This window comes from Castor canadensis, chromosome 19 (genome assembly GCF_047511655.1).
Source record: "Castor canadensis chromosome 19, mCasCan1.hap1v2, whole genome shotgun sequence".
In the NCBI taxonomy this organism is placed as follows: Eukaryota; Metazoa; Chordata; class Mammalia; order Rodentia; family Castoridae; genus Castor; species Castor canadensis.
The window spans coordinates 6923497-6951437 of NC_133404.1; the positions used below are offsets into that span (position 1 = coordinate 6923497).

At 38.3% G+C, this 27941-nt stretch overlaps 1 protein-coding gene across 2 annotated transcripts in view; it reads left to right on the forward strand.

The window, feature by feature from the left end:
- The window catches only part of Scaper (S-phase cyclin A associated protein in the ER), a 477645-nt gene that overhangs the window by 37741 nt on the left and 411963 nt on the right, over positions 1-27941 (forward strand). For both annotated transcript variants that reach the window (XM_074061919.1, XM_074061920.1), the window contains exons 3-5: positions 15782-15899; positions 19620-19690; positions 22692-22886. In XM_074061919.1, the coding sequence (XP_073918020.1) occupies positions 15782-15899; positions 19620-19690; positions 22692-22886 (384 nt within the window). The remainder of the gene's footprint in view (positions 1-15781; positions 15900-19619; positions 19691-22691; positions 22887-27941) is intronic.

Sequence of the window (27941 nt, forward strand, 5' to 3'; positions counted from 1 at the left end):
AAAAGGGCCAGTGGGGCTTTAGACATTGAACATTTCATTCCTTTACCCAAACAGCATCCTCTGGTTTATAAGGATGCATGGGAATTATCAGGCTAATGGGGAGTCTTTCTCTTACCGTCATTGATTTTTGCGAGAGTCAACCCAAGGGCCTGCATGAGGTCACCTGTTTTCTTAAAGTACCCTCGCAGACCCTTGACTAAAGGGGGTGGATGCCCAAAAAGAATTTCAAAAGGGGGGAGACCTTTCCATTAGGTGGGGCTAGACCAAATCTTGATCAAGGCTGTGGGCAGTAACTGATCCCGTAGTAGGTGGGTCTCCTGGCGTAGTTTTCCTAATTGTAATTTTAGAGTCCTGTTTATACATTTTATTTTCCTTGAACTTTGAGGGAAGTAGGCTGTGTGTAGCTTTTAAGTTATTTTTAATCCCTTAGTCGTCAACTGCACCACCTCAGCCACAAAGGTCAACTCACTGACCTAACAGACACAAGGTATTCCAAATCAAGGGATGATCTTTTTAAACAGGCACCTGGCTAGTTTTTGGGCTTTTTCAGTCCAAGTGGGTAAGGCTTTTACCCATCCTGAGAAGTTATAGACAAATACCAGCAAATATTTACATCTTAGTCCTCATCAGGGATCGTTTCTAGCACACAGATTGCACCTTTTATGTACTGTCTTACTTGTGCTGGAGAGCTTAGGGACATAAAAATGCTGGGCCAAGGTGGCCTTGAGACCTGTCCACCCTGAGTGAGTTCCTTCATGGAACTGCTTGACAAATATGGGAGCCAGTGAGTCAGGTATGGCAGTGCGGCCATCAGTCAACTTTTACCATCTGTCCTGTAGAAAATTTCCTACTTAAGTCTCAAACCAAGCCTGTTCTTATGAAGTATGTCATGGATCCCATTCACATAAGGGACACAAGAACAAGGCAGCTGCCAGTGAGGCTGAGGTTTGTCCTCCTGTGAGGGCTGCTTGCTTAGCTTCCCTGTCAGCCTTTTAATTTCCCCGAATAGCTGTTGTCTCCCCGCTCTGGTGCCCTCAGCAGTGCATGACCTCCACTTGCTTAGGGGTCCATACGGTTTTTAGTAATTTTAGAATTTTTTGTCCATATTTAACAATTTTTCTCCCTAGTTAGATGTCCTGACTAGCAGTAGTTTTGTCTCAATGACAGCGTCCAGAATCACTACTGCATATCTGGCAAAATGTATGCCATCCCAGACAAAACCGTTACCATCTGTAAAATACTCAACTTCTGGATGACTGATGGACTGGTTGGTAAAGTCTGGCCAGCTGAAGAAAACCTCATCCATAATCTCTAAACAGTCATGCTCTGTTGGGCCTGAATAATAGGGTGTCTGGGTTTACATTCTTAATAACCTCTAGCCAGACATGTGGGTTTTCATGTGATATGCTTTGATATTTGACCATTTGGAAGTTTGTTAAACAATAATTTTCTTTATATTCCATGACATTTAAAACAGAGTGGGGAACTCAGACTGTGAGTTCTTGTCCCAAAATAAATTTGTCTGCTTCAGCCTCCAAGATGGCAGTGGCTGCCAGGGTGCGTAGGCAGGGCAGTCTGCTTTGGGAAACTGTATCAAATTGCTTTGATAAATAGGCCACTGGGTGGTGCCAGGAACCTAGCAGCTGGGTCAAGACTCCTGCAGCTCCCAGTCTTTTATGTATATGAAAAGGGCTTCATCACATCTGGCAAGCCCAGAGCAGGGGTGTTTGTGAGGGCCCTCTTAATTTCTTTAAAGGCCTTTTCTTGTTCTTCTCCCCATACATACCATGGGTTTCTGCTCTCCCCACTTTGTGGCTTCATGAAGGCATTTTGCTGAGAGAGTAATTGGGGATCCAGAACCAGCAGAAACCTTCAGTTCCTAGAAATTCTCTAATCTGTGTAGTGGCACATAGCGGGGTGGGGACTCCTTGAGGTCTCACACTAATCTGGGTTTTTACATTTTTCACTGTTCTTGGAAGCTGCTGCTGCCCTGGCTACCATAACCCTGCATGCTTTCTCTAGGTGGGGTTTTAGCCACATGGGCCAACTGAAGACTGCAGTCAATATAAGGAACCATGTGGGTGTTCCAGGTTCCCCTACAACCACTTGAAAAACTAATTGACTATGACCTTATGTAATGACCCCTCTGAGGGCCATCCTACACCAAAAGCAGGGCAGTCTATTTCACAGAAGGTCCTAAGCTTGCCAGGCGTCAGGTTGATCTGTACTCTCCATTAAATCCCCTTTAATTTAAAGTTCTAGGAGTGTGTTCTTATTCTGACCTCCTCCCATTCCTCCCATTTGCCAGACGTCAGGACAGAGACAAAGACAGAGGGATGAGGACTGTGGAGATGAGGTAAGGGGTCCTCCTCTCCAGCACACAGAGGAAAACAAATGACACCACTAGCTTTGTCTCCAGATGCTCCCCTCATGGAGATTTGGGTATCTCTTGGCCATAGTGAGTCCATATGAGCCCTGGACTGGAGGCCCTGTTAAGGCTCACCCTAGGCCATATGAGTTCGCCACCTGTGGATCAGAACTCTGCACTCGCTTTGTAACTAGGCTATGTCTCAGGCTCACACTTTCACACACACTCACACAGCACAGTACTTCCACCCCACTACCTGAACGTGAAAGACACGGTTTTACCCCCATAAAGGCAGTTACTAGGGTGTCTTTGGGAGTTGATCAGACTCCCCTTCTGCCTTCTGAGGCAGGCCTGAATTTGAACCTGGGTTCTTATTGGTCTGAAGAGTGGGACTCCCAGGTTGGTTCCTGAGCCTTTCTGGATTCCTTTGTATAACCAGAACTCACCTCAGCTTGCTGGGAAAGGGGCTCCTTTCCCTTGGATCAACATGGTCTGGTAGCACATGGCAGGGGCAGCCTTCCTGGTGTGTTGGGGACGTTGAGCCAGTGACAGGGAGGTGAAAACACCACCCTCCAAATCCTGGATGGGCCCCCAGAAATGTTGCAGGAGGGCTCAGACAGAGACAGGGCACCAAAGCTTTTGGGAAGCAAATTTATTAAGCATGCTGGCAGTGACTCAGTGGACTTGAGTTCAAAGGTTGAGACCTAAGAACAAAGGGGTCTTTCCTTATATACTGTTTAGAGCAGGTTACAGAAATGGAGGGGGGTACAGCTTGTCCCATACATAATCACATGCTATTTCATTGGCTACTTTAACCTCTGGGGCAAGGTGACCCTGCTCTGGTCTCCAGGCAACATTCCCCAACTCTGGTTTTTCTTTGTTTCACTGTACCACTCATTAATCTCCCTTCCATCTCCTGCCTTCCTGCCACAATGTCCCCTTTCTTCATTGGGTTGTGGACTCTTTGAAAGTTTAGTTTTTTGAACTCCTTATAGATTCTAGTTATTATTGCCTTATCAGATGAATAGTGGCAAAGATTTTTCTCTCATTCTATAAGCTGTCTCTTCAGTCTGGTGACTATTTCCCTTGCTGTGCAGAAACTATAGTTTCATGTAGTCCCATTTGTCAGTCCTTTCTCTTAACTGCTGAACCATTTAGTTCTATTTAGGAAGTCATTGCTTATGCCTGTATGTTCCAATGTCTTTCCTACTCTTTCTTGCAGTAGTTTTAGGCCTTACATTAAGGTTTTTGATCTGCCATTTGATGTTGGTACAGGGTAAAAGACAGGGATGTAGTTTGTCTTCTACATGTGGATATCCAGTTTTCCCAGCACCATTTGCTGAAGAGACTTTATTTTCTCCACTACATGTTTTGGGATCCTTTGTCAAAGATCAGTTGGTTTTTTTTGCTCAGAATTGCTTTGGCTTGTGCTTCCATATGAATTTTAGGATTATTTTTCAGTCTCTGTGATGAATGTCATTGGAATTTTGATGGGGCTTGCACTGAACATGTAGATTACTTTTGGTAGTTTAGCCATTTTCATAATATTGATTTTACTGATCCACAACTCTGGGAGATCTTTCTATCTTATGTTGTCTTCTTCGATTTCTTCTTCAGTGATACATAGTTTTCATTGAAAAGACCTTTCATTTCCTTCATTAAACTTATTCCTAGTTGGGTTTGTTTTTCTTTCTTTTTTTAGGCTGCTGTGAATGGGAACGTTTCTTTGATTTCTTTCTCAATCTGTTCATTGTTGGTATATAGAAAAGCAACTACTGATTTTTGTATACTGATTTCATATCCTGTTACTTTGCCAAAAGTGTTTAAGATTTCTAAAAATTTTTTTGGTGGAGTTTTTAGGGTCTTTTAGATACAAGATCATATCATCTGCAAATAGGGATAATTTGACTTCTTTCTTTCCAGTTTGTGTTCCTTTTATTTATTCTTTCTGTCTTGCTGCTCTGGCTAGGAATCCCAAGCCTTTGTTGAAGAAGAGTGGAGAGAGTGGACACCCTTGTCTTGTTCCTGACTTTAGAGGAAATGGTTTCAGTGTTTCCCCATTTAGTATGATGTTGACTATAAGTTTCTCATATCTAGCATTTATTATGTTGAGGTACATTCCTTCTAGTCCTAGTTTCTTCAGTGCTTTTATCATGAAAGGGTGCTGAATTTTGTCAAAGCCTTTTCTGCATCTATTAAAACAATCATGTGAGTTTTGTCTTCATTTCATGTGCTGTACTACATTTATCAATTTTCATATGTTGAACCATCCCTCAGACCCTGGAATGAAACTGACTTGGTCATGGTGGAGGATCTTTTTGATGTTTTGTTGAATTCAGCTTGCCAGTATTTTATTGAGAAGTTTTGCATCTATATTTATTAAAGATATTTGGCCTGTTGGGTTTTGGAATGAGTATAATACTAGCTTCATGGAATGAGTTTGGTAAAGTTCCTTGCCTTTGTATTTCCTGGAAAAGTTTGAGGAGTACTGGTGTTAGTTCTTTTTTTAAGGTCTGGTGGAGTTCAGCCATGAATCCGTCAGGTCCTGGGCTTTCCTTTGCTGGGAGACTCTTTGTTCTGCATTCTTATTGCTTTGTTATGGATCTATTCAGGAGATTTATATCCTCTTGGTTCAGTTTTGATTGGTTAAATGCACCTAGGAATTTTTCTGTTTCCTTATATTTTCCAGTTTACTTGAATATGTTTTCAAAGTATTCCCTAATGATCTGTATTTCATTGGTTTTTTGGTGGTGATGTCTCTTTTTCATCTTTAATTTTATTAATTTGGGTCTTTTCCCTCCTCCAACTAGTCAGATTGGCTAAGGGTTTATCAGTTTTATTAATGTTCTTGTTTTTTTAAAAGCTTAAGGTGCATCATTAGGTTATTTATTTGAGATCTTTCTGTTTTTTAAATGTAGGCACTTGTACCTATAAACTTTCCCCTTAGCATGGCTTTTGCTGTGTCACACAGGTTCTGGTATGTTGTCTTGCTTTTTTATTTTCTGTTTTTATCCTGGATATTTTAGTCTTATCTAATTCACTTATTTCTGAATTCACTTATTGTTGAACCCCATCCAGTTAGGAATTTTTTTTTTTTTTGGTGGTACTGGTGTTTGAACTCAGAGCCTTGAGCTTGCTAGGCTGGCACTTTACCACTTGAGCCATGTACGCAGCCGCCATCCAATGAGTTCTTAATTTCAGTTTCTTTATTTTTATTCAGTTTTATAATTGCTATTTGATTCTTTTTAGGTTTTTAGTTCACTGTGGAAGATTTTAGTCTTTTAATTTTAGGTTAGTGTGACCTAAATATAATTAGAGTTAACTTAAAGTCTGTCTGATAACTCTGTTATTTCAATCATTTGTAGGTATATTTCTCTTTTCTCTAATTTTGCTTGGTTCTCAGTCATTTGCCTGTTTTCTAGTAATTTTTTCTTTTCTTTTTTTTTTTTTTTTTTGAGATGGCCAAGAACTCCTAAGCTCAAGCAATCCTCCTCCTTTAACTTCCAGGGCAACTGGGGCTACAGGCAAACACCACCATGCCTGGCATGTATGGTAATTTTTGCTTAAGTGTGGGATATTATAGATGCTCCTTGACTCACAATGAAGTATGTTCTAGTAAACTCATAGTTGACTGAAAATATCACAAGTTGAAATGTATTTAATTCACCTGACCTACCAAGTTAGCATAGCTTAGCAATAGAGATTCTGCATAGAATATTGGTGGTTGACCCTTGTAATCATGGGACCAACTGGGAACTACAGACTGTTGTCGCTAGCCTGGAAAAAGATCAACATTCAGAATTCATAGTACGGTTTCTACAAATGTGTATTGTGTTTGTAGAAGCATAAAGTTGAAATACTGTAAATCAAGCCACTGTAATTGAGGGACTGCCTGTGTATGTGGTGATGTATCAAGCAGGTACATTCTTCTTTCCTAGAAGACTTACCTTTGTTGGCATTTGCAGTTTATTCTAATTCATTCAGGAATTGAGGTTATTCAGAACTGGCTCCATTGTTGTCTAGGGCTGCCATAAGTGCTGGTTTGCCCTTGCTTTTGGGTTGACACTCCTCTCAGTATCAACCTAAAGTGTGTGACAAATTTTGTCATCATACTTTGTGTCGGTCCAACTTTGCTTGGTTTCCTTGCTATGCTGCCTCTCTTGAAATTGGCCTTTGGGGGAACAGCACCCCTCATTGCTGGATTCATCTCTGTATTTCTGTTTTCCCCAGTCTTGATCCTGTAATTGCTTACTTCTTCCACTCTTTTTCTGGTGCTTTTAAACAGGTTTTAAAAAAATAGTAGGCTTACATTTTCTGGTTTTTGTCAGCTGGGTAGTTGGTTTGAATTACCTAGCCCTTCATAACCAGAAGCAGAACTACTGTAGTTCAGTGAGGTGCTCAGCATGTGAACTTCCATGTTGTGATTCAGGGACCAAAACCATCTCCTTCTTTTGACACCTTCATTCTTTTGTTTTCCTTTTTTATTACTATACATTAATTCACTATGATAATTCCATAGATGCATGCAGTGTACTTTGAACAAATTCACCCCTCTATTATATTCCTTTAACTCTCTCCCTTCTCCCCACTTTTTAAACAGTGGTTGGTTTCATTATGCTGTTTTCGTGTGTGTGTGTGTGTGTGTACATAAAATACTTTGATTCTTTTCACCCTCCAGTCCTCTCTGCTTTCCCCTTCTATCCTCCCCCTGATCCCTTATAGACAGTCCACCCTTATCATCATCACCATCATCATTTTAGGTCTAGATTCCACATATGAGCAAAAAACATGCAATATTTGTCTTGCTCAATATTATGGTCTCTAGTTCCATCTATTTTCTTATAAACAACATAATTTCATTATTCTTCCTGTAAACAACATAATACTTCATTGTGTATGTATATATCACATTTTCTTTATCTGTTAATCCATGGTTGGGCACAAGGCTGATCCCATAGCTTGGCTATTTGAATAGTGCTGTTGTAAAGGGTGTGCAGCTATCTCTCTTATATATTGATTTATACTTCTTCAAATATATGCCTAAGAGTGGTATAGCAGGGTCATAAGGTCGGTCTATTTTTAGTTTTTTGAGGAACCTCCATACTGATTTCCATAGTGGTTATATTAGTTTACATTCCCACCAACATGTATGAGGGTTCCAGTTTCCCTGCATCCTGGCCAATATTTGTTACTGTTTCCTTGATGATTGCCATCTTGACTGGGGTGAGATGGAATCTCAGTGTAGTGTTGATTTGCATTTCCTTTATGACTAAGGGTGTTGAACAATTTTGATGTATTTATTAGTGATTTGTACTTTGAGAACTGTCCAATTAATTTGCCCATTTATTAATTGGATTATTCTTTCGTTTAATTTTTTGAGCTCTTTGTACATTCCGGATATTAATCCTTAATCTATTGAATAGTTAACAAAGATTTCTCTCCCATTTGATGGGTTGTCTCTTGAATCTGGTAATTGTTTCCTTTGATATGCAGAAGCTTTTTTTTTTTTTTTCCCTCACAGTACTGGGGTTTGAACTCAGGACTTTGCACTTGCTAGGCAGGCATTCTAACTCTTGAGCCACACCTCCAGCCCTTTTTCCTCTGGTTATTTTGGAGATAGGGTCTCATTTTTTCCCAGGCTGGCCTGGACCAGGATGCTCCTATTTATGCTTCCTGCTGTAGCTGGGATGACTGTGCATACCACCATGGCCAGCTTTTTTCTGCTAAGATGTAGTCTTACCAACTTTTTTGCTTGGACTGGCCTGGAGCTGTGAGTCTTCTGACCTCAGCCTTCTGTTGTAGCTAGGGATGACAGGCTTACATCACTGCCAGCTATAGGTTGAGATGGGGGCGGGGGTCTCGCAGACTTTTTTCTGGGCTAGGTTATAGGCATGAGCTACTGGTGCCTGGTTCTGAAGAATCTTTTAAATTTGATGCAATCTCATTTGTCTATTCCAACACTACTTGTTGAAGAGGTTGTCTTTTCTCCAGTGTATGTTTTTGACTCTTTTGTCAAATATCAGATGGCTGCAGCTCTGTGGGTTTATTTCTGGGTCCTCTATTCTGTTCCAGTGGTCTTTGTGTCTGTGTTTGTGCCAGTGCTGTTTTTGTTACTATGGCTCTGTAGTATAATTTGAAGTCTAGTATTGTGATACCTCCAGTGTTGCTCTTTCTGCTCAGGATTACTTTTGCTATTCAGGGTCTTTTATGGTTCCATAAGAATTTTAGGATCAATTTTTCTGTTTCTGTGAAGAATAGCATTGGGATTTTGATGGGAATCTGCTTTCAGTAGTATAACCATTTTCACAATATTAATTCTCATCCCTGAAAATGGAGGTCTTTCCACTTTCTCTTTTCCTCTTCAGTTTCTTCAAGGTTTCATAATTTTCATTGTAGAGGTCTTTCACCTCTAGTTAAGTTTATTACTTGTTAAGTTTATTCCTTGGTAGTTTAGTTTTGTGATGACATTGTTTTCTATATTTCTTTCTCAGCCTGTTCATTGTTGGTATGTGGAAAAGCTACTGATTTTTATAGTAGTTTAATTTTATATCCTGCTACATTGCTGAAATGTTTCTCAGGCTCAGGAATTTTTTTTGGTAGAATCTTTAGGGTCTTAAGTATAGGATTATATCATTGGCAAGTAGGGATAATTTGATTTCTCCCTTCCCTATTTGAATCCTTTTTATTTCTTTTTCTTGGTTTATTGTTCTGGCTAGGAATTTCACTATTATAATGAGTAAGAGTGGGGAGAGTGGACTCCCTTGTCTTGTTCCTGACTTTAGAGGAAATGGTTTCAGTTTTTTTTTCTTTTAGCATGATGTTGGCTGTGGGTTAGTCATATATACTGTTTATCATGTTGAGGTACGTTCCTTCTATTCCTACTTTCTTTAGAGCTTTTATCATGAAAGGTTGTTGAATTTTGTCAAAGGCTTTTTCTGCATCTATTGAGTTGATTATGTGATTTTGTTTTTGATTCTGTTTATGTGCTATATTACATTTATTAATTTGCAATATGTTGAAACAGCCTTGTATCCCTGGCATGAAAACATCTTGATCATGGTATTTGATCTTTTTCATGTGTTTTTAAATTCAGTTTGCAAGCATTTTACTGAGAATTCTTGTGTATATATTTGTCAAGGAAATTGGTCTATAATTTTTCTAAATATGGACTGAAGTCCATATTGGGCTTTAGTATCAGCGTAATATTGGCTTCATTGAATGAATTTGGTAGCATTCCTTTCCTTTCTATTTCATGGGATAGCTTGAGGAGAATTGGTGTTAGTTTTTCTTTAATAATCTGGTAACATTTGGTGGTGAATCCATCCGGTCCTGGGTTCTTCTTTTTTTGGAAGACTCTTCATTACTGCTTCAGCCTCATTGGTTGTTGTAGATCTGTTTAAGTGGTTTATATCTTCTTGGTTCAATATGGGTAGGTCAAAAGCATCTAGAAATGTTTCCATTTCTTCTAGATTTTCCAGTTTTTTGTAATATAACATAATATATAATATAGTATTCCATAATGAGCCTCTGGATTTCATTTGTATTTATCCCTATTTTATCTCTAATTTTATTAATTTCATCTTTTCCCTCCTTCTTCTAGTCAGTTTGGCTCAAGGTTTATCAATTTTATTTATTTTTCAAAGAAGTAACTTTTTGTTTCATTGATTCTTTGTAATTCTTTTTTAGTCTCTGTCTCAGTAATTTCTGCCCTCATCTTGACTATTTCTTTCTGCATACTAATTTTCTGTTTGGATTGTTCTTGCTTTTCTAGGAGTATGAGGTGCAAGGTGCATCATTATTAGGCTTTTTATTTGAGGTCTCTCCTTTTTTTGATATAGGTGCTTATAGCTATAAAGTTTCTTCTTTGTTTTGCCTTTGCTGTGTCCCAAAGGTTCTGGTAAGTTGTGGCTTCATTTTCATTAGAGTCTCGGGATTGTTTGATTTTTCCCCCCTTATTTCTTCAATGACTCACTGGTCATTCAACGATATATTGCTCAGTCTTCATCTGTGTGAATATTTTTGTAGTTTCTTTTATTGTTTTCTTGTTTTATTCTGTTGTGGTCTGGTAGAATACAGGGGATTATTTAACTTTTCTTAAGACTTGCTTATGTTCTAAAATATAGTCTACTTTGGAGAAAGTTCTGAAGACTACTGAGAAGAATGCGTATTTTGCAGCTGCTGGATGAAATACTCTGTATATGTCTCTTAAGTACATTTGGCAGATAGCGTCATTTAATTCTAATGTTTCTTTGTTGATGTTTGGTTGGATGACCTACTTATTTATCCACCAGTCCTTTTTTGTGATGGGTTTTTTCGAGATAGAGTCTTGTGAACTATTTGCCCTGGCTGGCTTCAAACTATAATCCTCTTGATCTCTGTCTCCTGAATAGTTAGGATTATAGGTGTGAGGCATCAGAGCCCAGCCTGTTCTGTGTCTTCTGTTGTAGAATTGAGACTATTAACATTCAGTGCAAATATTGAAACATACATAGTGTTTCTGTCCTTTTGTTGTTTTTGTGATGTTTGCTTCTTTCCTAATCCTCATCTAATGAAAGTTATTCTTTCCTGTATTTTTTCTGGTTGCATTTATCTTCCTCTTCTATGTGCAGGATTCCTTTAAGTTTTTTCCATAGTGGTGGTTTAGATGGGCATGAATTTCTTTAGTTTTTGTTTATTGTGGGTGATTTTTGTTTCTCCTTTGATTATGAAAGATCGCTTTGCTGGGTACATTAATCTAGGTTGATAGTTATTTTCTTTCAGGGCTAAGAATATATCATTCTATGCCCTCCTTGCTTTTAGAGTTTCTGTGGGAAAAAAATCTGCTGTTATCCTGATGGGTTTGCCTTTATATGTGACTTGTCAACTTCTCTTTTGCAGCTTTCAATATTCTTTCAATATTTAGTGTTTTAATTATGTGTCTAGGGGTGTTTCTTTTCTAATCTTGCCTTTTTGGTGTTCTAAAAGCCTTCTGTACCTGGACACCCATCTCTCAAGATTGGAGAAGATTTCTGTTACTACTTTATTGAATATGTTTTGTATGCTTTTAGCTTGTACCTTTTCTCCTTCTAGACCCAGGATTCATAGGTTTGGTATTTTGATGGTGTTCCAGCAGTCTTTCATGTTCTGTTCATATTTCCTTAATATTTTTTTTCTGTCTTTGTCTGATTGATCTAATTCCTCTACTTTATCTTTGATCCCTAATACTGTGTTTTCAACTTGTTCCATTCTATGAGGAAGGCTTTCAAATGAGTTTTTCATTTGGGTTATTGAACTTTTCACTTCCAGGATTTCAATTTGATTTTTTTTTTAGAATTTCCATATTTGTGTTGAATTCCTCTATTATATCCTGCATTGTCTTCCTTATTTCATTGAGCTGTTTATTTGAATTCTTTTTGAATTCATTCAGCTGTTTATTTGTAGCCTCTTTCAATTCATTCAGTGCTTATACATGTCCTTTTTAAATTCATTCAGTGCTTTTATGTGTCCTCTTTCAATTCGTTCAGGTGCTTGTACATGTCCTCTTTTAATTCTTTGACCATTCTTACTATTGTTGGCCATTCTTATTATCCCTTTGAGTTCATTATTTGAAATTTCATCCTCTTTACTACTGTTCATCCTTTATTTTGGAAATGTTGACTTTTGGAGGAGATTGGGTGCCTTGTTTTTTCATATTACTTGTGTTTCTATGTTGGGATTTGCGCATCTGAGGCCAGGTTGTTGGTTGGAGGTTTTAATCAACTAGTCTTTTAGTCAAAATAGTCCCAATGTTTAGGCAGGATAGCTTAGTGGCCAGGTTGAGGTGCTTTTTCTCAGCACTGGGCTGAGAGGTGGCTCAGTAGTCAAGGATTTGCCCATGAGCTCAGGGTACTAGGCCTGATTATTCCCAGCACTAGTCAGATGAAGGTAGACTAGCTAAAGTCTCTTGTTGAGGGGCCAATTGTCTTCTTCTGTGCTGCTTTCACCTTGGAAGCTTCTCTTCTTTGTGTACTGGTGCTGCTGTTGCCTGCAGGGAGCTTTACGGCCTGTGGGCTAGGCAGGTTCCCATTTGCTACATTTACTCCCATGTTTGTGTCCTCAGGGGCAGCAGCATCCATTCCTTGGGGTGACTCCCCAAATGTGTCAGAGAGTACGGGGAAGAACAGAGGACTGAGTTCTGCCCTGGGTGGGAGAGCTGAGGGACTTAGTCTCTTTCTTTGCTGTTCACAATGCTTGCAGACCCTGTCCAGCAATTCACCTTCTTATGATTGTGAGGGACAGGACTGTGGGCCCTCAGTCCTGTCAGGAAACACACACCAGGATGTAGTTTCCAGGGGTGGATCTCAGTGTTCTTAGGCTCTGCCTGACAGTTAGCCTTTTTGTGGTGGGGAGGCAGTAGGTACCATGTGACTTAGAGGGTCTGAGTGCAGGACTCTGACCCACTTAGCAATCAACACATGCAGCCAGGAGTCAGGCCCTGGAGGCCAAATACGAAGCCAGGCACAGGCTTGTTGTTTTGTTTCTGCCTTAGCCTTGGGGCTATGGGACTCCATGTCCTACACCACCTTTTGCTGCTGGTGGAGTTCTTTGTTGCATGAACTCTGTGGGACCATGTTGGACCGTCTCCCTCTCCTTGACCACCTTTTATGGCTGTCTCCCACCCTGACTTTGTCTGGGTGTCCCCAGACTCCTTGATCCATGAGTGTTCCTTTTTTTTTTTTTTGGGTCCCCAGAGTATTTCAATCTCAACTAATAGGCCTTCTTTCAAGATGGTGCCTTGCTATCCCCCTCCAAGATAAAGGGAGCGACAGAATGTCTTTCTTCAGTGAGGCTAGCCTTCCACTCCCTAGCAGTCACTGTCTCACAAATCCCTGACTGGGTTCGAGGCTTGTGGGTGGTGTGGGAATTGCCAGTCTATTATCAAGGCTGCCTATTTTATCTTGTGATGGCGTTTTCAGCTTCCTTTCCTCCTTCCCCCCTGGAAAATTGTAGGCGGTCTTAGAACTGTTTGCTACTTTTCTCTGCTGTCTTGGTTTCCCTGTCCTTTTCTGCCATCCTGCTACCTCTTTCATGGTGCTCTTCCTCTTTTTCTTTCTTCAGAAGATAGTCTCTCCTTTGTTCCCTGACTCTTCTCACTTCTAGAGTCAAGATGGTGGACATTTCTAATCTGCCATTTTTTCCTGCCTCTTTTGAGAGTTCTTTGCTGAATCCTCTGCATCTGTCCAAGAAGCAGGAGACTTTTTTTTTTTTTTAAATAAGTCAGCCTGGAAATAACTTACTTCATTTCCCCTGTTTTCTAGTGTGCAGAAGTAGTCACATGGCACTCTGTCTGCAAGAGTCTTTTGGAAACTTTCATCTATCTTTGTGACAGGTGAAAAAGCAAGTGAGGTCTGTCAGAGGCTGTTTCAGTATTTTCAGCTTGTGACAATGATGGTTCAGATTAGAGTAAGAGTATTGGATTTTTATGTTTTTAAGATATATTTAGGACATAGAATTGATAACATTTGATACGTTATTTAGGTTGCAGGCTAATCTGCTATAACAGAGTAGCTCATACAAGATAGAAGTTAATTTCCCCCCTTGTAGTGGTCCAGGCTGCCTCAGTTCCTGTGGTTTACCTCTAGAATGGTAGGATATATCAATAAAAACTGATAAGATTGTCGTAAATCATTGAAGAAGATTCCGGCTCATCATTCTGTAATGTGAAGGAAATTGTACCAGTTACCTGGTTTGTCAGGAAGGTGTCATGGTTTGTCAAAATATATGTAGGTGCTACCTTTCTCAGAATTTTAATGTACTCCTGGTGTCCACTGACTGGTAACCTTGTCTCCCTACTCCTAGAGAAAGATCCTTACTGAATTATTTGGAAGGCTGAAAAAATATTTAAATAATTTATTTTATGGGTAAGCAATCATAAGGATGGATTTTGAAGACTGTGTGTTAAGTATAAAGCTTTATGGCGGCAAAGACATAAAAATTTAGTACACAGTGATTGTCACCATTGTTAAAGTAGAAGTTACTTAGATTTTTTTAACCTAGGGAGAGAGAAGCTTCTTTTTCCATTCCAGGAGCAAGTCTCAGAAATGCACTCAGAATGGTGAACATTCTCGGTGCTTGCTTTCTTAGCACGTATGCTGTAAGATTTGAACATAAAACTTTTACTCAGGACTGATGATGTTTATTGCTGCTAATTGAAACATTTACTATTTGAACAAGTCTGTGTAAAATCTCCCTGTAGCACTAGGTGGCACACTATGGCTTTGGATAAACACACACACAGTTTGTTGAAGTCTTCTGCAAGCAAAGAGCCTAGGAAAAATGCTGCTTGAAATTGACATCTCTAAGGTTATGAAGTATCTCAGACTTATTTATTGCATTTCAAACCCTGATACTTAGATTAAAATGTTTAAAACTTTAAGTTATTACTAACATTTTAATAACAGTGACTGAAGGAAGTTTGGTCAGCATGTGTTATTGAAAGCATCTGTGCTTTAAAATGAGAAATGGTGTTCAGTCAGCTGTGAGAGGAGTAGGAATGTTTCTGCATGTGACATACTAGAATTATAAATAGAAACAGTTTTGAGTTGGTGGCTTTTTCTTTGAATGTGCCTCTGTGTGTGTTGTGTGTGAGTACTAAGTACAAAAGAGCTCAGCTGTTAAACTCATGTTAGGAAGGAAATGTCTATAGAAGAAAAGGACGTTGGCTCTGAAGTTTTCTGGCCTAGTGTTACTGCAGTGTCCTCAATGAGTCTGTATCAGACCTGGCTCCCGACTGGCCCAGGGGCTCATAGAGCCAGTGTTGCCTTCAGGCTGGGTAGGTCTAGTGCAGGTAATAAGTTACACACACTGGTAGAGTAGTTGAGTTTTAAAGTCTGTCATTTAATTTTATCAGTTACGGGAATTATTGCTTAGATCTCAATAATGTAGAGATAAAATGATGCAGCCAACGCCCGAGTGGAAATTCACTTTAACACTGTCACCAGGGAATTAGAAAATCAAAGGAGTTTCTAAAACATCTCATGCTCAGAGAACTTTCAGGGGACATGTGTGGCGTGTTTGTAAAGACTGGTCTTTCACGTGACCTGCTGATATGTGGGGTGCTGCTACACCTGCAACAGGTGTGGGTATTCTGATACGTATGGGTGCTGCTGATACTGGTGCTCTGTGGTGGCTGTGCTTCCTAGGATACTTTTCAAACCTTAGCTCTATTTATTTTTGAAATAATTTCTTGTTAAAGTTTCAAATTTAGTCTTTTTATACCTAAAAGAAAGACTTGTGATTTAGTTTCTTTTCTGCTTAACCACCTTACAAGTCCCAAATCAGTTTTCAGTGTTTCTTGTCTGAATAAATATGGGAAATGAAGAATCTGTTGAATATATTGTATGCATAGTGACTAAAGCCTAATGATCTGATACATGTTCTCTTTTCCACACACAGGCTTCATTCCAGCGCTCCAACAGTCATGATAAAGTACGGAGGATAGTTGCAGAAGAGGGTCGCACGGCAAGAAACCTCATAGCGTGGAGTGTTCCACTAGAAAGTAAAGATGACGATGGTATGTATTAAACAGTTGGCTTCATCTTTGAGATCATGGCACATGTTTATAATCCCTGCTACTCGGGAGGCTGAATATAGTGAGACCCCACTCAACAAAACAAACCAAAATTAGAAGAATATACGTAGTTCTAAAGAGTAAGTAGATTGAAAACTGAATGCTCGCAACTAGAATTCTTTGGCAAATTAGTATATATAAATAAAAAGTTTTATGCACAAACAGTTTGCTGTTTCAGATAATAATGAAGTAGGGTTTGTTATGACTGGCAGACTATGTAAATTCTAAGATACTTAGATTGTTCTTTTATTAAAATTTTTTACATGAACTTTTACATTAACTTATTGTATATTTTATGAAACCTATGCCAGGCACCGGTGGTGGCTCATGCCTGTAATCCTAGCTACTCGGAGGCAGAAATCAGGAGGATTGTGGTTTGAAGCAAGTCCAGGCAAATAGTTCATGAGCACCTATCTGAAAAAAACCCATCACAAAAAAGGGTTGGCAGAGTGGCTCAAGTGGTACAGCCACCTGCCTCAAACTCCAGCACCGCCAAAAACAAGACCTAGAAGGTATAGTTCATTGGTTGAGTGCTTGCCTAGCAGATGTTAAGCCCAAGGTTTGATTCCTAGCCCTTTGAAAAACCTCAAAAACTGGAAGACAGAAATTCAGAGATTCCCAGCATAAGGAAATGATAAATAATGAGTTAGAAGGGACATAGGGAAAGAAAGAGTGATAGAGGGGCCAATCTGATTAAAGTACAGTCCATGCATGTGTGAGATACGGTGAAGCCACCTGAACAATTAATGTACACTTCAAAAATGAAGTACAGGAAGGTAAAACAGCTCCTGTTGGGAGAGGGCAAACAGAGAGGGGAAGATGGGTGAACGTAGGTGATGTTCTTTATATACTCGTGTGAAAATAGAGTAGTGAAACCAGTTGGAATTGTTCTAGGAAGGGGTGAGGGATGAGGAAGAATGATGGAGGACATGATCCTAACCAAGGCATATTGTAAGCACATGTGGCAAAGTCACAGTGAACCCCATACAACTAATACATGCTGATAAAAATGTGAAAAGCCCAAAGAAATGATAAATGTTTAAGATAATGGTCATGTTGATCATTACACGTTGTATACCTGTGTACATGTATACAAATGGTCACACTATTACTCCATAAAAATGTGCAATTTTATGTGTCAATTAAAATGAAAAGTATTTTTCAAACCTGTTTACTATAATTGCCATGATTAGGCAAATTTAATGATTTAGAAAATAGATATTTCTTTAGTTTTCATTAGTATTTGAACTAGGAAAACATTTCTTACATCCACTCTTTCTGGGAATGGAGGTTAGGATGTGCCAAACATGACCTCACTTTGACATTTTTCTGAGGGCTTGTGTACTGTCTTTCCATAGGTAGATTCAGGTATGTACTTTTGGCAGAAATCAGTGGATCAGCAGAGGCTGGTGTCTGCCTCATTAGTAGTGATGTTAATGTTAATCTGTTGGTTAAGGTAGTGTCTGCCGATTTCTCTGCCTTTAATTTTTTTCCTTTGTTATTAATGTGTCATTTTTAGTGAGTTTGAGACTATGTGAATACCTTTTTTCTCTTAGAGACAGTCCACTCACTACTTTGCACTCCCATTGATACTTACTAGCTTATTAATTCATTACTCTGGTGGTTATGAAATAGTGATTTACTAACTTCATCAATCCTAGTTTCAACAATTAGCTTCTTATTTATTTTATTTTTTGGTGGTGGTACTGGGGTTTGAATTCGTGACCTCACGCTGGCTAGGCAAGCACTCTACCACTTGAGTCATTCTATTTTGCATTGGGTATTTTCAAGATAGTGTCTCAGGAACTGTTTACCCAGGCTGGCTTCAAACCACGATCCTCCTGATCTCTACCTCCTGCGTAGCTGGGATTACAGGTGTGAGCCACCAGTGCCTAGCTAGCCTTTTATTTTTATGTTATACTTATAAATTTAAATTTGCTGGGATTCATGGCAGCATTCTTTTATAAGAATTCACATCAGTTATTTACTACAAAAATAAAAACACAAACCCATAATGATTTGTGGTTACTATGTGTTGTAAATACTGTATAAAATTTAATGTTCTCATTTTCTGTTGGTTAATTATAAAGTAGTCCAAAGGTGTTTTTATTAAAGTTGTTTGTATTCAAATAGCACAAAAGAGAAAGGAATCTATATATATATATATATATAGATCTATATGTATATAGATATATACATCTATATATAACCTGATTTTTCATACATACAAAAATACAAACATTTGCTCAACACAGTCTTTAAACTTCATGTGTACTTGCACAAAACAACACAACTGTGAGCAAGGAGAATTGCACTCTTGAATATCTATACTATTGATGACAAAAGAAGACTGTTAATAGTTATGTATCTACATGCATATACATATATCTCATCTACTTGTATTTGTAGTTCAGGGAATTGAACCTAGGGCATTGTACTTGCTAGGCAAACACTCTACCATTTGAGCTACACCCCCAGCTGTTTTGTTTTTATTTTGTTTTTGAGCTACACCCCCAGCTGTTTTGTTTTTATTTTGTTTTTGAGATAGGGTCTCACTAACTTTGCCTGGGCTGGCCTCAAACTCAGGATCCTCTTGTCTCCACCTCATGAATAGCTGAGATTACAGGGATATACCACCATGCCTGACTAACATTCATAATTTTTGATAAGGAGTATTTTATATTGTTAAAACTTTGCCACTTATAGGAAAGTAATTATCTATTCATTTGAAAATAGTTATTTTTTAAGTAACAACTTGTACTATGGCTAATAAGACATGTTCTGAAGATAATAATTCCATTCTAAACAAGCATTCTTTTCTTCTTGGTATTATTTCATTTTCCCCTGGTGCTTGTTCTGAGCCAGTTTTTCTGCTGGATATTCTAAGAAACCTGTTGATGCATCATCTTATATAATAAACAAACGAACCAAGGACTGTGTAGTGTAGATTTCTCTGCCTTCATTTCTGGTAGAACAGTGAGTCCACGTACATCAGATAAGTTGTTAGTAAGTACCTGTGTGTTAATGGCTCATTTTACTTACTGCTCAAGGGATCTGGCTCCAAAATTACTTTTAGAGAGGAAAATTACTCTGTTACACATTATAAAGTTCTATTGTTTTGAACTGATGTCAAGATAGTCCTTACAAAACAGGGGTTAGCATCTTTCTTGTTAAAAAAAAAAAAAGTGAGGAGGATGTGTCTGACTACAAAAATACAAAGAACTGAAAACCTCTCTTTTCCAAAATGAAAATGCCTATGTCAAAAGTCAGAGATACTAGTCAGAATTAAATATTAAGACTTATATGGTAAAAAATAGTCTTAATTTTGCTGTTGAAATAAAAACTGAATTCAATAACAATTGTCCAGACGTTTATGCAAGTTGAGAAGCAGAAGTAACTTGGCCTTGTTTTTATGATTCTTCATGAAGAAGTTGATCGATTCCTGTTCTGAGAAAGCCATTCAGTAGAAGCAGTCTCTGGGACTTTGGAAATTTTCTTCTTTAAACTTCACCAGTAATTCCTGTTTACCATGAGTAGATTGTACTGATCTGGGGTCTCTGGACAGAAATTATGTGTTAGGAGCCTGAATGATTTGTAGGTTAGTTTTATATTATTTAATTACCTGTAGTTTATTTTTATATTTATTTTTTTCTCACCTTGAAGGAAAACCTAAATGTCAAACAGGTGGAAAATCTAAGAGGACAATTCAAGGTGCTCATAAAACTTCGAAACAGGTACATTTACAACACTTTCCTACTTTTCTTTTCAATTTTAATTCCTGAATATACTCTAAGTTATAAAAATATTTCAGGATTTGAGTTTTGTATATCTTATCTATGTAAAAATTTAAAGTAAATTTTATTTAACAAGTGTAAGTATTGCATTTACTGCCTCATACTAATTACTTTACAAATACTGACTTTTTTGGTTCTCATAATAACCCCTTGGTGTAGGCATTATTATTATTTTCTTACAGAAGGGAAGTTGTGTTACAAAAAGAAGATGATGTAACCTGCTAATAAGTGACACAGCCTAGGTTATGCCCTCAGCCCCTTCTGCTACACATTCCATATTCATGAGTTCCTTTATGATGCTTTTTCTAGATGTAATGATATTTTTAGGTTGTGGGAGAGTAAAGCTGTATAGGCTTTAAAATTTTTGAAATTGCTCTACTACTAAAATTGTGGACAACACAGCACTGCTTTATTTTTTGGAAAGTTTTCAGCATAATTATAGTTGGTTTTAAATTTATAGCTGTTTTATTATATGTGCTATTTCAATTTGATATTATTAAAGATACTATTAAAGATAATAGTATCTATTATGTAAATAAAAGCTTCATAGGATGGAAACATGGACTTCTAATTAAGGTAACATGTTCACAAAGAATCCTCTATCACCTCACTCAGAGGTATCAATGCTAAATTTTTTTTAAATAAAAAAGATAAAGAATATTTTCAAAAATAAGATAAACATCTCTGGATGAGAGGGAAAACAGACAGGTAAGTGGAGTTGGGGACACAAAAAAGTGGATAGCACCTAGGGGATCAGTTCCAATGAGATAAGGGAGGTTGAAATGCTGTTTGTGGTGGGAAACAGATCCAGGCTCGTGGTGTGTGCAGGTCTGTGCACCAGGAGACTGAGAATGCTATAGCCTGCCTGAGGTTGTGACTGATATCAGAAGGCAGTAGGGACACCACTTAGGAGTGAACCTCTGATTGAGGATGGGATCTGTCATATCCTTGAAAAGATCCTCAGTAAAAGATCTCAAGAGGGCTGGGAGTATGGCACAAGTGGTAGAGCTTCTGCCTAGCAAGCTCTAAGCTCTGAGTTCAAACTCAGTCATGGCAAAACAAACAAAGATAACACAAAAAAGACCTCAGGAAGTGGAACCACAGTGGGCCATATTTATGGTAATCATAGATGTGAGGACAGAAGGAAAGTAAAAGACAAGAAACTTGAAGTCAGAGTAAGTTTGCAAAGTAAAATACCAAAGCACGTGAGGAAAAGACTGTCATGAAACATGGATAATCCTTCTACATGAGCTACTGAAATTAAGATACTTTTCTAAAGAGAATTCTCAAATAAATTTATCTTCCTCAAACGAAAAGAATAACTTTAAAGCAAAATGGAGGAATCATGAAACAAAGTAGATGAATATTAATTGTGAACATTTGTAGATAAAAGGGAACCAATTAGAAATCTTGGAAATGAAAGTGTTGTCAATGAAAATTTTGAAAACCTGCAATTAATGGAATAAATAATAATAACAATGATAGTACTAGACACAGATTTTTGTGAAAGAGAGTTTGAATTGGAAAGAGATACATCTGGGGAGATTTTGAATACAGCTCAAGAGATTTAGTTTTCTGATGGAAAATACAAAAGAGAATTTTAAGATCAAGAATTTCTATGACTTCCACAAATAGAGAATGAGTAGTAGGGATGTTGAAAGTTTTCCTTATTTTCTGAGTTCTCAAGAGCTTCAGAGCACAAACTAGAGCTGAGCAGGATAAATAAAAATACATTTATGCTTAGATTTGTTCTAGAGACTATTCATAATAGCAAGGCTAAGGAAAAAATCTTTATCAGAAAGTAAAACCACAGAGGAATGGTAGGTTAACAGCAGTCTTCTTACCCATAAAGGACAGTGGAGCAATATCTCAAAATTATGAGGCAAAATAACTTTTAAAGTCAAATTCTATGCTTAGTCACATTATCATTCAAGTGAAAAAGTGAAATAAAGCCATTTTTCCATATGTAAAGACTGAATGTTTACTGTCATCTTAGTCTGTTTTGTCCTGTTACAACAAATGATCACAGACTAGGTAATTTATCAGCAATAGCAGTTTATTTGGCTCATGGTTCTAGAAGCTGGGAAGTTGAAGATCTCAGGGCCACATCTGTGAGAACCTTTTTACCGAATCATGCAGTGGCATCACATGGTGAAAGAGTGTGCTTACATGTACACACAAGAGAAGAAAGGGGCCATACTCATCCTCTATAAGGACACCATTCCTGTGATAACAAACCTGTGATGCTGGCATTAATCCATTTGTGTATGGATTGGCCTTGTGACTTAATCACATCTTAAAGGTCCCACTCCTCAACACTGCTGCCTCAGGGACTGCATTTCTAACATGTGGAGTTTGGGGAACACATTCAGACCATAGCAGCCATCTGCAGACCCTTCATGGAAGGTTCTGTTGAAGATATACTTCAGCAGGAAGACAGGGAAACCTGGGGGAAGGAGTTTGGTAAAAGGTGTGCACCATGTCGGAAAAAAATCTCATGATCTGCTGAAAGGTTTTTTAAAAAAAATTCACGCAACTAAACTTAGATGATGCTATAGTTGGATATAATTATAGTATGTGGCATTTCTAAATGAAAAGAATATATACAAGCAATTAAAATGATAGCATTGCAATTTATTATTTGTGAATGTTTATAAGTGTGCCATAAATGTGTTCTAATAAATCAGGAACAACTTTGGTGCTTCTTGATAAGGGTTTATTCGCTATTAAAGCCATCTTAATCTTCAGTACAGCTTATCTGAAATATTGACCTCACAGACCTTTGGTTTAAGGTGAGAAACACATGTTGATGGAGTCAAGTGTGATATAAGCTGAGAAGAAAAGTGTCTTATTTTAAACATTTATGTTGAAAAATGTGTTTTGTACAACCTCTGGAAACCTTTTTATTGATCTTTTTTCATGTTTTACTTTACTTCACCAGAATGCTGCAGTAGACTGTAAAATAACATCCACAGCTGGAGATAAACACTTTGATAAAAGCCCTACTAAAGCAAGGCATCCTCGGAAAATTGATCTCAGAGCTCGCTACTGGGCATTCCTTTTTGACAATCTTCGCCGGGCGGTGGATGAAATCTATGTAACATGTGAATCAGATCAGAGTGTGGTGGAATGCAAGGTAGGCTGTGCTCTGAGGCTTGTAATCCATCTCACCTCAGATGCTCCAAGTTTGGCTGCATTTTGTTGGTCATTTACCTCACTTTTTAAAGTTTTAATAAACCTTATATGCTTTTTGTTTCATTACTTCTTATGAGAAATTGATTTTTTTAGCAGTCTAGTTATTTATTAGTCTTCAAATACTTCAAGTATAGGATTGAAATTTACCTTCTTCATGTCCGAGAAGTTAGGTTAAAAAATGCTCATGGAATATCTTGTACAATGCTTCTAGAATATTATAAAGATTTAAAAAAAGTAATTGAGAATTGTTTAGCCATTAGGGTTTTTTGCAGTATTGTTCTGCAGAAAGTCTATACACTAGTACTGCCAACACTATTACAAAATAAAATAATCTCTTTAGACAGAAATGACAAAATAAATGGATTCTTACTGTTTCCACATGACAGAACATGTTATGAGAAATTGGTTTTTATGATCCTTTTGATTTTGAAGAATGCTTTTGTCTTTGGCATGGCTTAATTATATCTTTTCATATTCTGTGAAAGCTTTGAAGAAAGCTGTTTTGTTACATAGTGCTGGGGAAGGAACCAAAGTGTTGGATGGGACAGACAGACAGACAGACACACACACACACACACACACACACACACACACACACATGAATTTAAAATGTCTTACCTGCATTCTCCACTGGTACTGTAGGTGGCATTAGTGAGATTTTCACATTCTTTGGTCCCATGTTTAATGTCTTTAATTGGACCTTGCTCCCTTTCTGTTGAAACACTTATCATTCTCCTGATTACCTCTGGTTAGGGAAAAATGAGATCGATGGCTAACCATAAACAGTTCTGGGTGGGATTGGATGTCATTATAAGGTGTGTTTGTTAATTTTAGATAACCCTGTGTTTGTAATAAGATATTAAACAGACACAGAGCATAGTCTGTCTCAAAAAATTCACTAAAAAGCCTGGCTTTTTACTAAATACAAGCTATATGCTGTATTATATATTTGTTTTATTTTGAGAAAAACCAGAGTGATACATTTTTTAAGAATTATTAAGGAGATAACTTCTGTGCTAATGTTGAACATGGTTGAAAACCTTGGAATTCATTATGGAGCCTTTGAAATATATGAAGGGTATAAGGAAAGTTACATGTTGTGACAGCAGTTGGGTTTCATTTTTGATCGGAAATAGCCCAAATAAATTTCAGACTAGCTTGAAAAAACGATTCATAAAATGAACAGTAGTTGGAATTACCAAATATTTTGTATGTATACAATATATATTGTAATACTGCTCCTATCAGCATGTAAAACCTTTTTATGTTTTAAGAAAAATGTTTTTGAATAAAATCCTATCCTTGGAGTATGGTTAGTCAGCCTGTGGTAAAGAACACTACTAGAGTTGGTTTGTATTAAAGTTTCTTTTGTAAAATGAGTACACAGGCCTAGGTGATCGATCAGTCACATCACAGATTCTTTGATTTTTGTGAAAAAATAAAAGTCAGATTGAAGAAATCAAATTTGTTTGGAAAATAATGCATTGCTTTAGAAAAAAGAGATTGACTGATTGGTCATACCTCTGCAATGAGCAGAAACTCTGGCACCTGCCTCTTGAGGAAGCTAGTGTGGCATTCATAAGAAAGTGTGGCTTTTATTTCTGGTTTGGTCACTCATTTATCTAAAGCTTTGTGAAAGCTTCCTACTAAAGAAATTTGTGTAAGTTGTGGATTGAAAGGATGGAGAAGATTTTAAGAAATGCTTGTACTATGCCCAGATGCTCAAAGGCTTAAGCCAGTGCAATTGGGAGCTTGAAAGTTCTTTTCACTCTCTCTTCTTCTCTTCGTCCTCCCCACGGCTCCCCCAGACTTTCAGGTGGTAATGTAAAAAGATGCAGAGTCTGAGCACATAATGGTTGTATAATAATTAGTGTTCCATTTTTGTTTTGCTCTCTTCTCATTATCAAAGTACAGGCATTTATTTTCTCATTTGGTTAACCTTTGTGAGATACATAACTCAGGGATGTTTTTCTTATTTTGCAGGTAGATTTAATCCTTGTTTTGTTGATGCACTGAAGACTTTATCCCCATTTGTGATTTTTGTGTTTTAACCTTAATTAAATAACCACAGTTCAGTTTTGTGTCTCATATGTAAAATGTAGTTAATGACAGCTATATTATGTAATTAACATGATAAGTATAGCATAATAGTGAAAGGTATGTTTATTTTTTGCCCAGAATTGCTGACCAGACTCACCTCTGTAATTACAAGTGGCAAAATTCCTTGGTTTTTGAGTTTGAAGATGTGTCTGTTATGACATCAGCCATTTGACTAAATGGCTTGCTAAGTACTGACATTCCAGCAAAATCATATTCCGTCACCCCTACATTTTCCTTTGCCACCTTGTAGAGTGGTCTAGAGGGTGTGCTGGGGTGGGGAATTGCCTTTTGGGGTGTGTATAGTCAATGAAGTGGTGGCCATCCCTTCACTTGTTCTCACCAAGGTTTGAGGTGGGGCTTAAAAGAATTGGGTATGAAGTTTGTATGTGTGAGTGCAGGAAGGGGAGACTGGCATCTTTTTCTCTGGCTGGCTGCTTGTTGTGCCTGAATTTCAGTGTGTCTGGAATGTGTTAAGGATTGAGAGGATGGAATTCTGGTAATACATTTTACTTCCTCTTGCTATTTCCCATTTCAGTGTGGGGGGCTAGACAGGTGTTTTTGGAAGTTCAGAGGCATCCCTGAATACAGAGACTAGTGCCTACAAGTGTCTTAGAGATTTTATAGCATGCTGGAGTAGCCCATGTCAGCTTGAAGGAACTTATGCCTCTGAAAGTGTTCTCAAAGAGGACACTGATGAGTCACATGGTATCATGTGAGGAAAAGAACATAGACTTAAATGAAGATACTAGAGTCACTGGTGTTTCCTGTGGGGATCCTTGGCTAGGTGAATGTATGCAAAATTCTGATGGAGTTGGGCAGAGGGAGCTGAGGTGAATCTGCACACTGCCTGAAGGTCATACATGTTACCAGTGCAGAAATCACCATCAGCGTAAAGATAATGGAGAGGCTACTAACCTTAATTGAATCAGAGAAAGACTGTGGACATTTGTCCTAGCACTCGACTACTGGCACTTGAGTTCCTAAGAAAGGACTGGCTGATGACTGGCAGACCCATCCCTGATGTCTATGACCCATCACTAATAGCTGGCAAGCTTAGTAAGTCTAATATTGCTCCAGTCCTACATCTGCCACTTACGGCAGAGTATATAAGCTTGCAAAGGAAGAGGAGGAGGAAAAGGGAGGGACAGGAAGGGAGGAGGAAGCTGGGAAGAAAAGCCGTGCCCTTTACTACCAGCACCTGGTGGCTCTGTAACTCTCCCTGGTGCTAATGAGGAATGTTCTCAATAGATGGGATTTAAAAACTGCATTTTAGTAATTGAATGTGACTGAAAAAATGTGGAATTCCACTGGTCACACTCAGCAGGTTTAGGATTCAACTAGGTAGTTATGGGGAAAACCAAAATTATTTTAAAATTTATTATCTCAATATGTTGAGGCTTCCCAACTCAGCAAGTTAAGTAAGTATCAAAAAGAGATGTGAGAAAATGCTATATGGCATGCAGTAAAAAATAAAACTTTATAATTGGAAAAAAGGAGAGTCAAAGATGGAGAAAGTGGGCAGTGGTCCAGGGACAGAGAGTAAATAGTAGTAGAAGTGGGAAGAAGACCAGAACAGCAATGTTCCTAAAGCTGTGAAAAGAGGACTGCAGCACAGGTCAAGCTTGTCTCAAGTTGAGAGAGCCTTTTCTATTTGGCAGAGAAACAAGAGCATAGGGCTCAGGGTGGAAACTTGTGGTAATAACTTGAACTTCCATTTAAGTTCTTTGTCCTTTTTATTTTTGAAAAATAGGAGATGTGGAGTTGGAAGCTTGAGGAGTGGAGGAGTTACAAAATAATGAATAGAGAGTACCAGACTGACCTACAGAAACCACAGGATTGTCTGTCAGCCTTAATGCCACAGTGGAGAAGTTCTTCTCTGCCTTGCACAGTATCTCATTTTCCTTATTTGCTTCTTTTCTCATCAGCCTTCAACATGTTTCCTTCTCTTCATTCTAAAAGCAGAACAAGACAAACAAGTGTCCACAAACCACAAACCCTCTCTACTTACCCTGTTATCTATCCCCCAAACCCTAATTTTTCTCTCCTTTTTCTTAGCCATGTTTCTTGGAGGAGTTTTCTGTATTTGCTGCCTCCATTTTCTTTTCTCCCTTGTAGTCATTGATGTTGAGCCTGGTTTCATGTCCTATCAGAACTTCTGTAAGCTGTTGTGTGAAGGTCACTTCTGTATTGCTAACTCCAGTGGATCTTTTTAGCCCTTCCATGACCTCTGAGCAGCATTCCACACTGTTGGCCACCCCGCCTCTTCTTGCAGTATTCTCTTTTTTGGCCTTCACGGTACACCCTCTGCTAATTTTCTTCTTATGTTGGCCACTACTTTTGCATCCCACTATTGGATTTTTCTTTTCTACCTGGCTTTTAGCTGATGGGAGATTCATTTTAGATCGTGTTCTTGTCTCACTAATTTATACAGCTTTCTCCAGTCCATGGCTTAATTTACCATTTGTCCCTGGTGATTCTTTTTTTTTTTTTGGGGTGGGGTAGGGATTGGTAGTGGAAGTTGAACTCAGTGCCTCACATTTGCTAGGCAGGCGCTCTACCACTTGAGCCACTACACCAGGCCTCCTGGTGATTCTTAAATTGCTAACTGTAGCCTATACCTATCTTCTGATTTTCAGACCTCTGTGTCTACCTTGGCTAGTTGGCATCTCCATTTGGCTGTCTCACATTTTAAACTGGTATAAAACTATGTTCTTAATCACTTTCTCCCACCCTACACCTGGAGATGTTTCTCTTCCTGGAATGGCAGATCCTACCTCCACCCAAATGTCCATGCTTGAACCTTGGGAGACATCATGAAGCCATTGTCCAATGGCTTGCTTCCCAAATTTTTCCAGTTCACCCACTTCTCTTATTGTCTACTGCTACCATCCTAGTC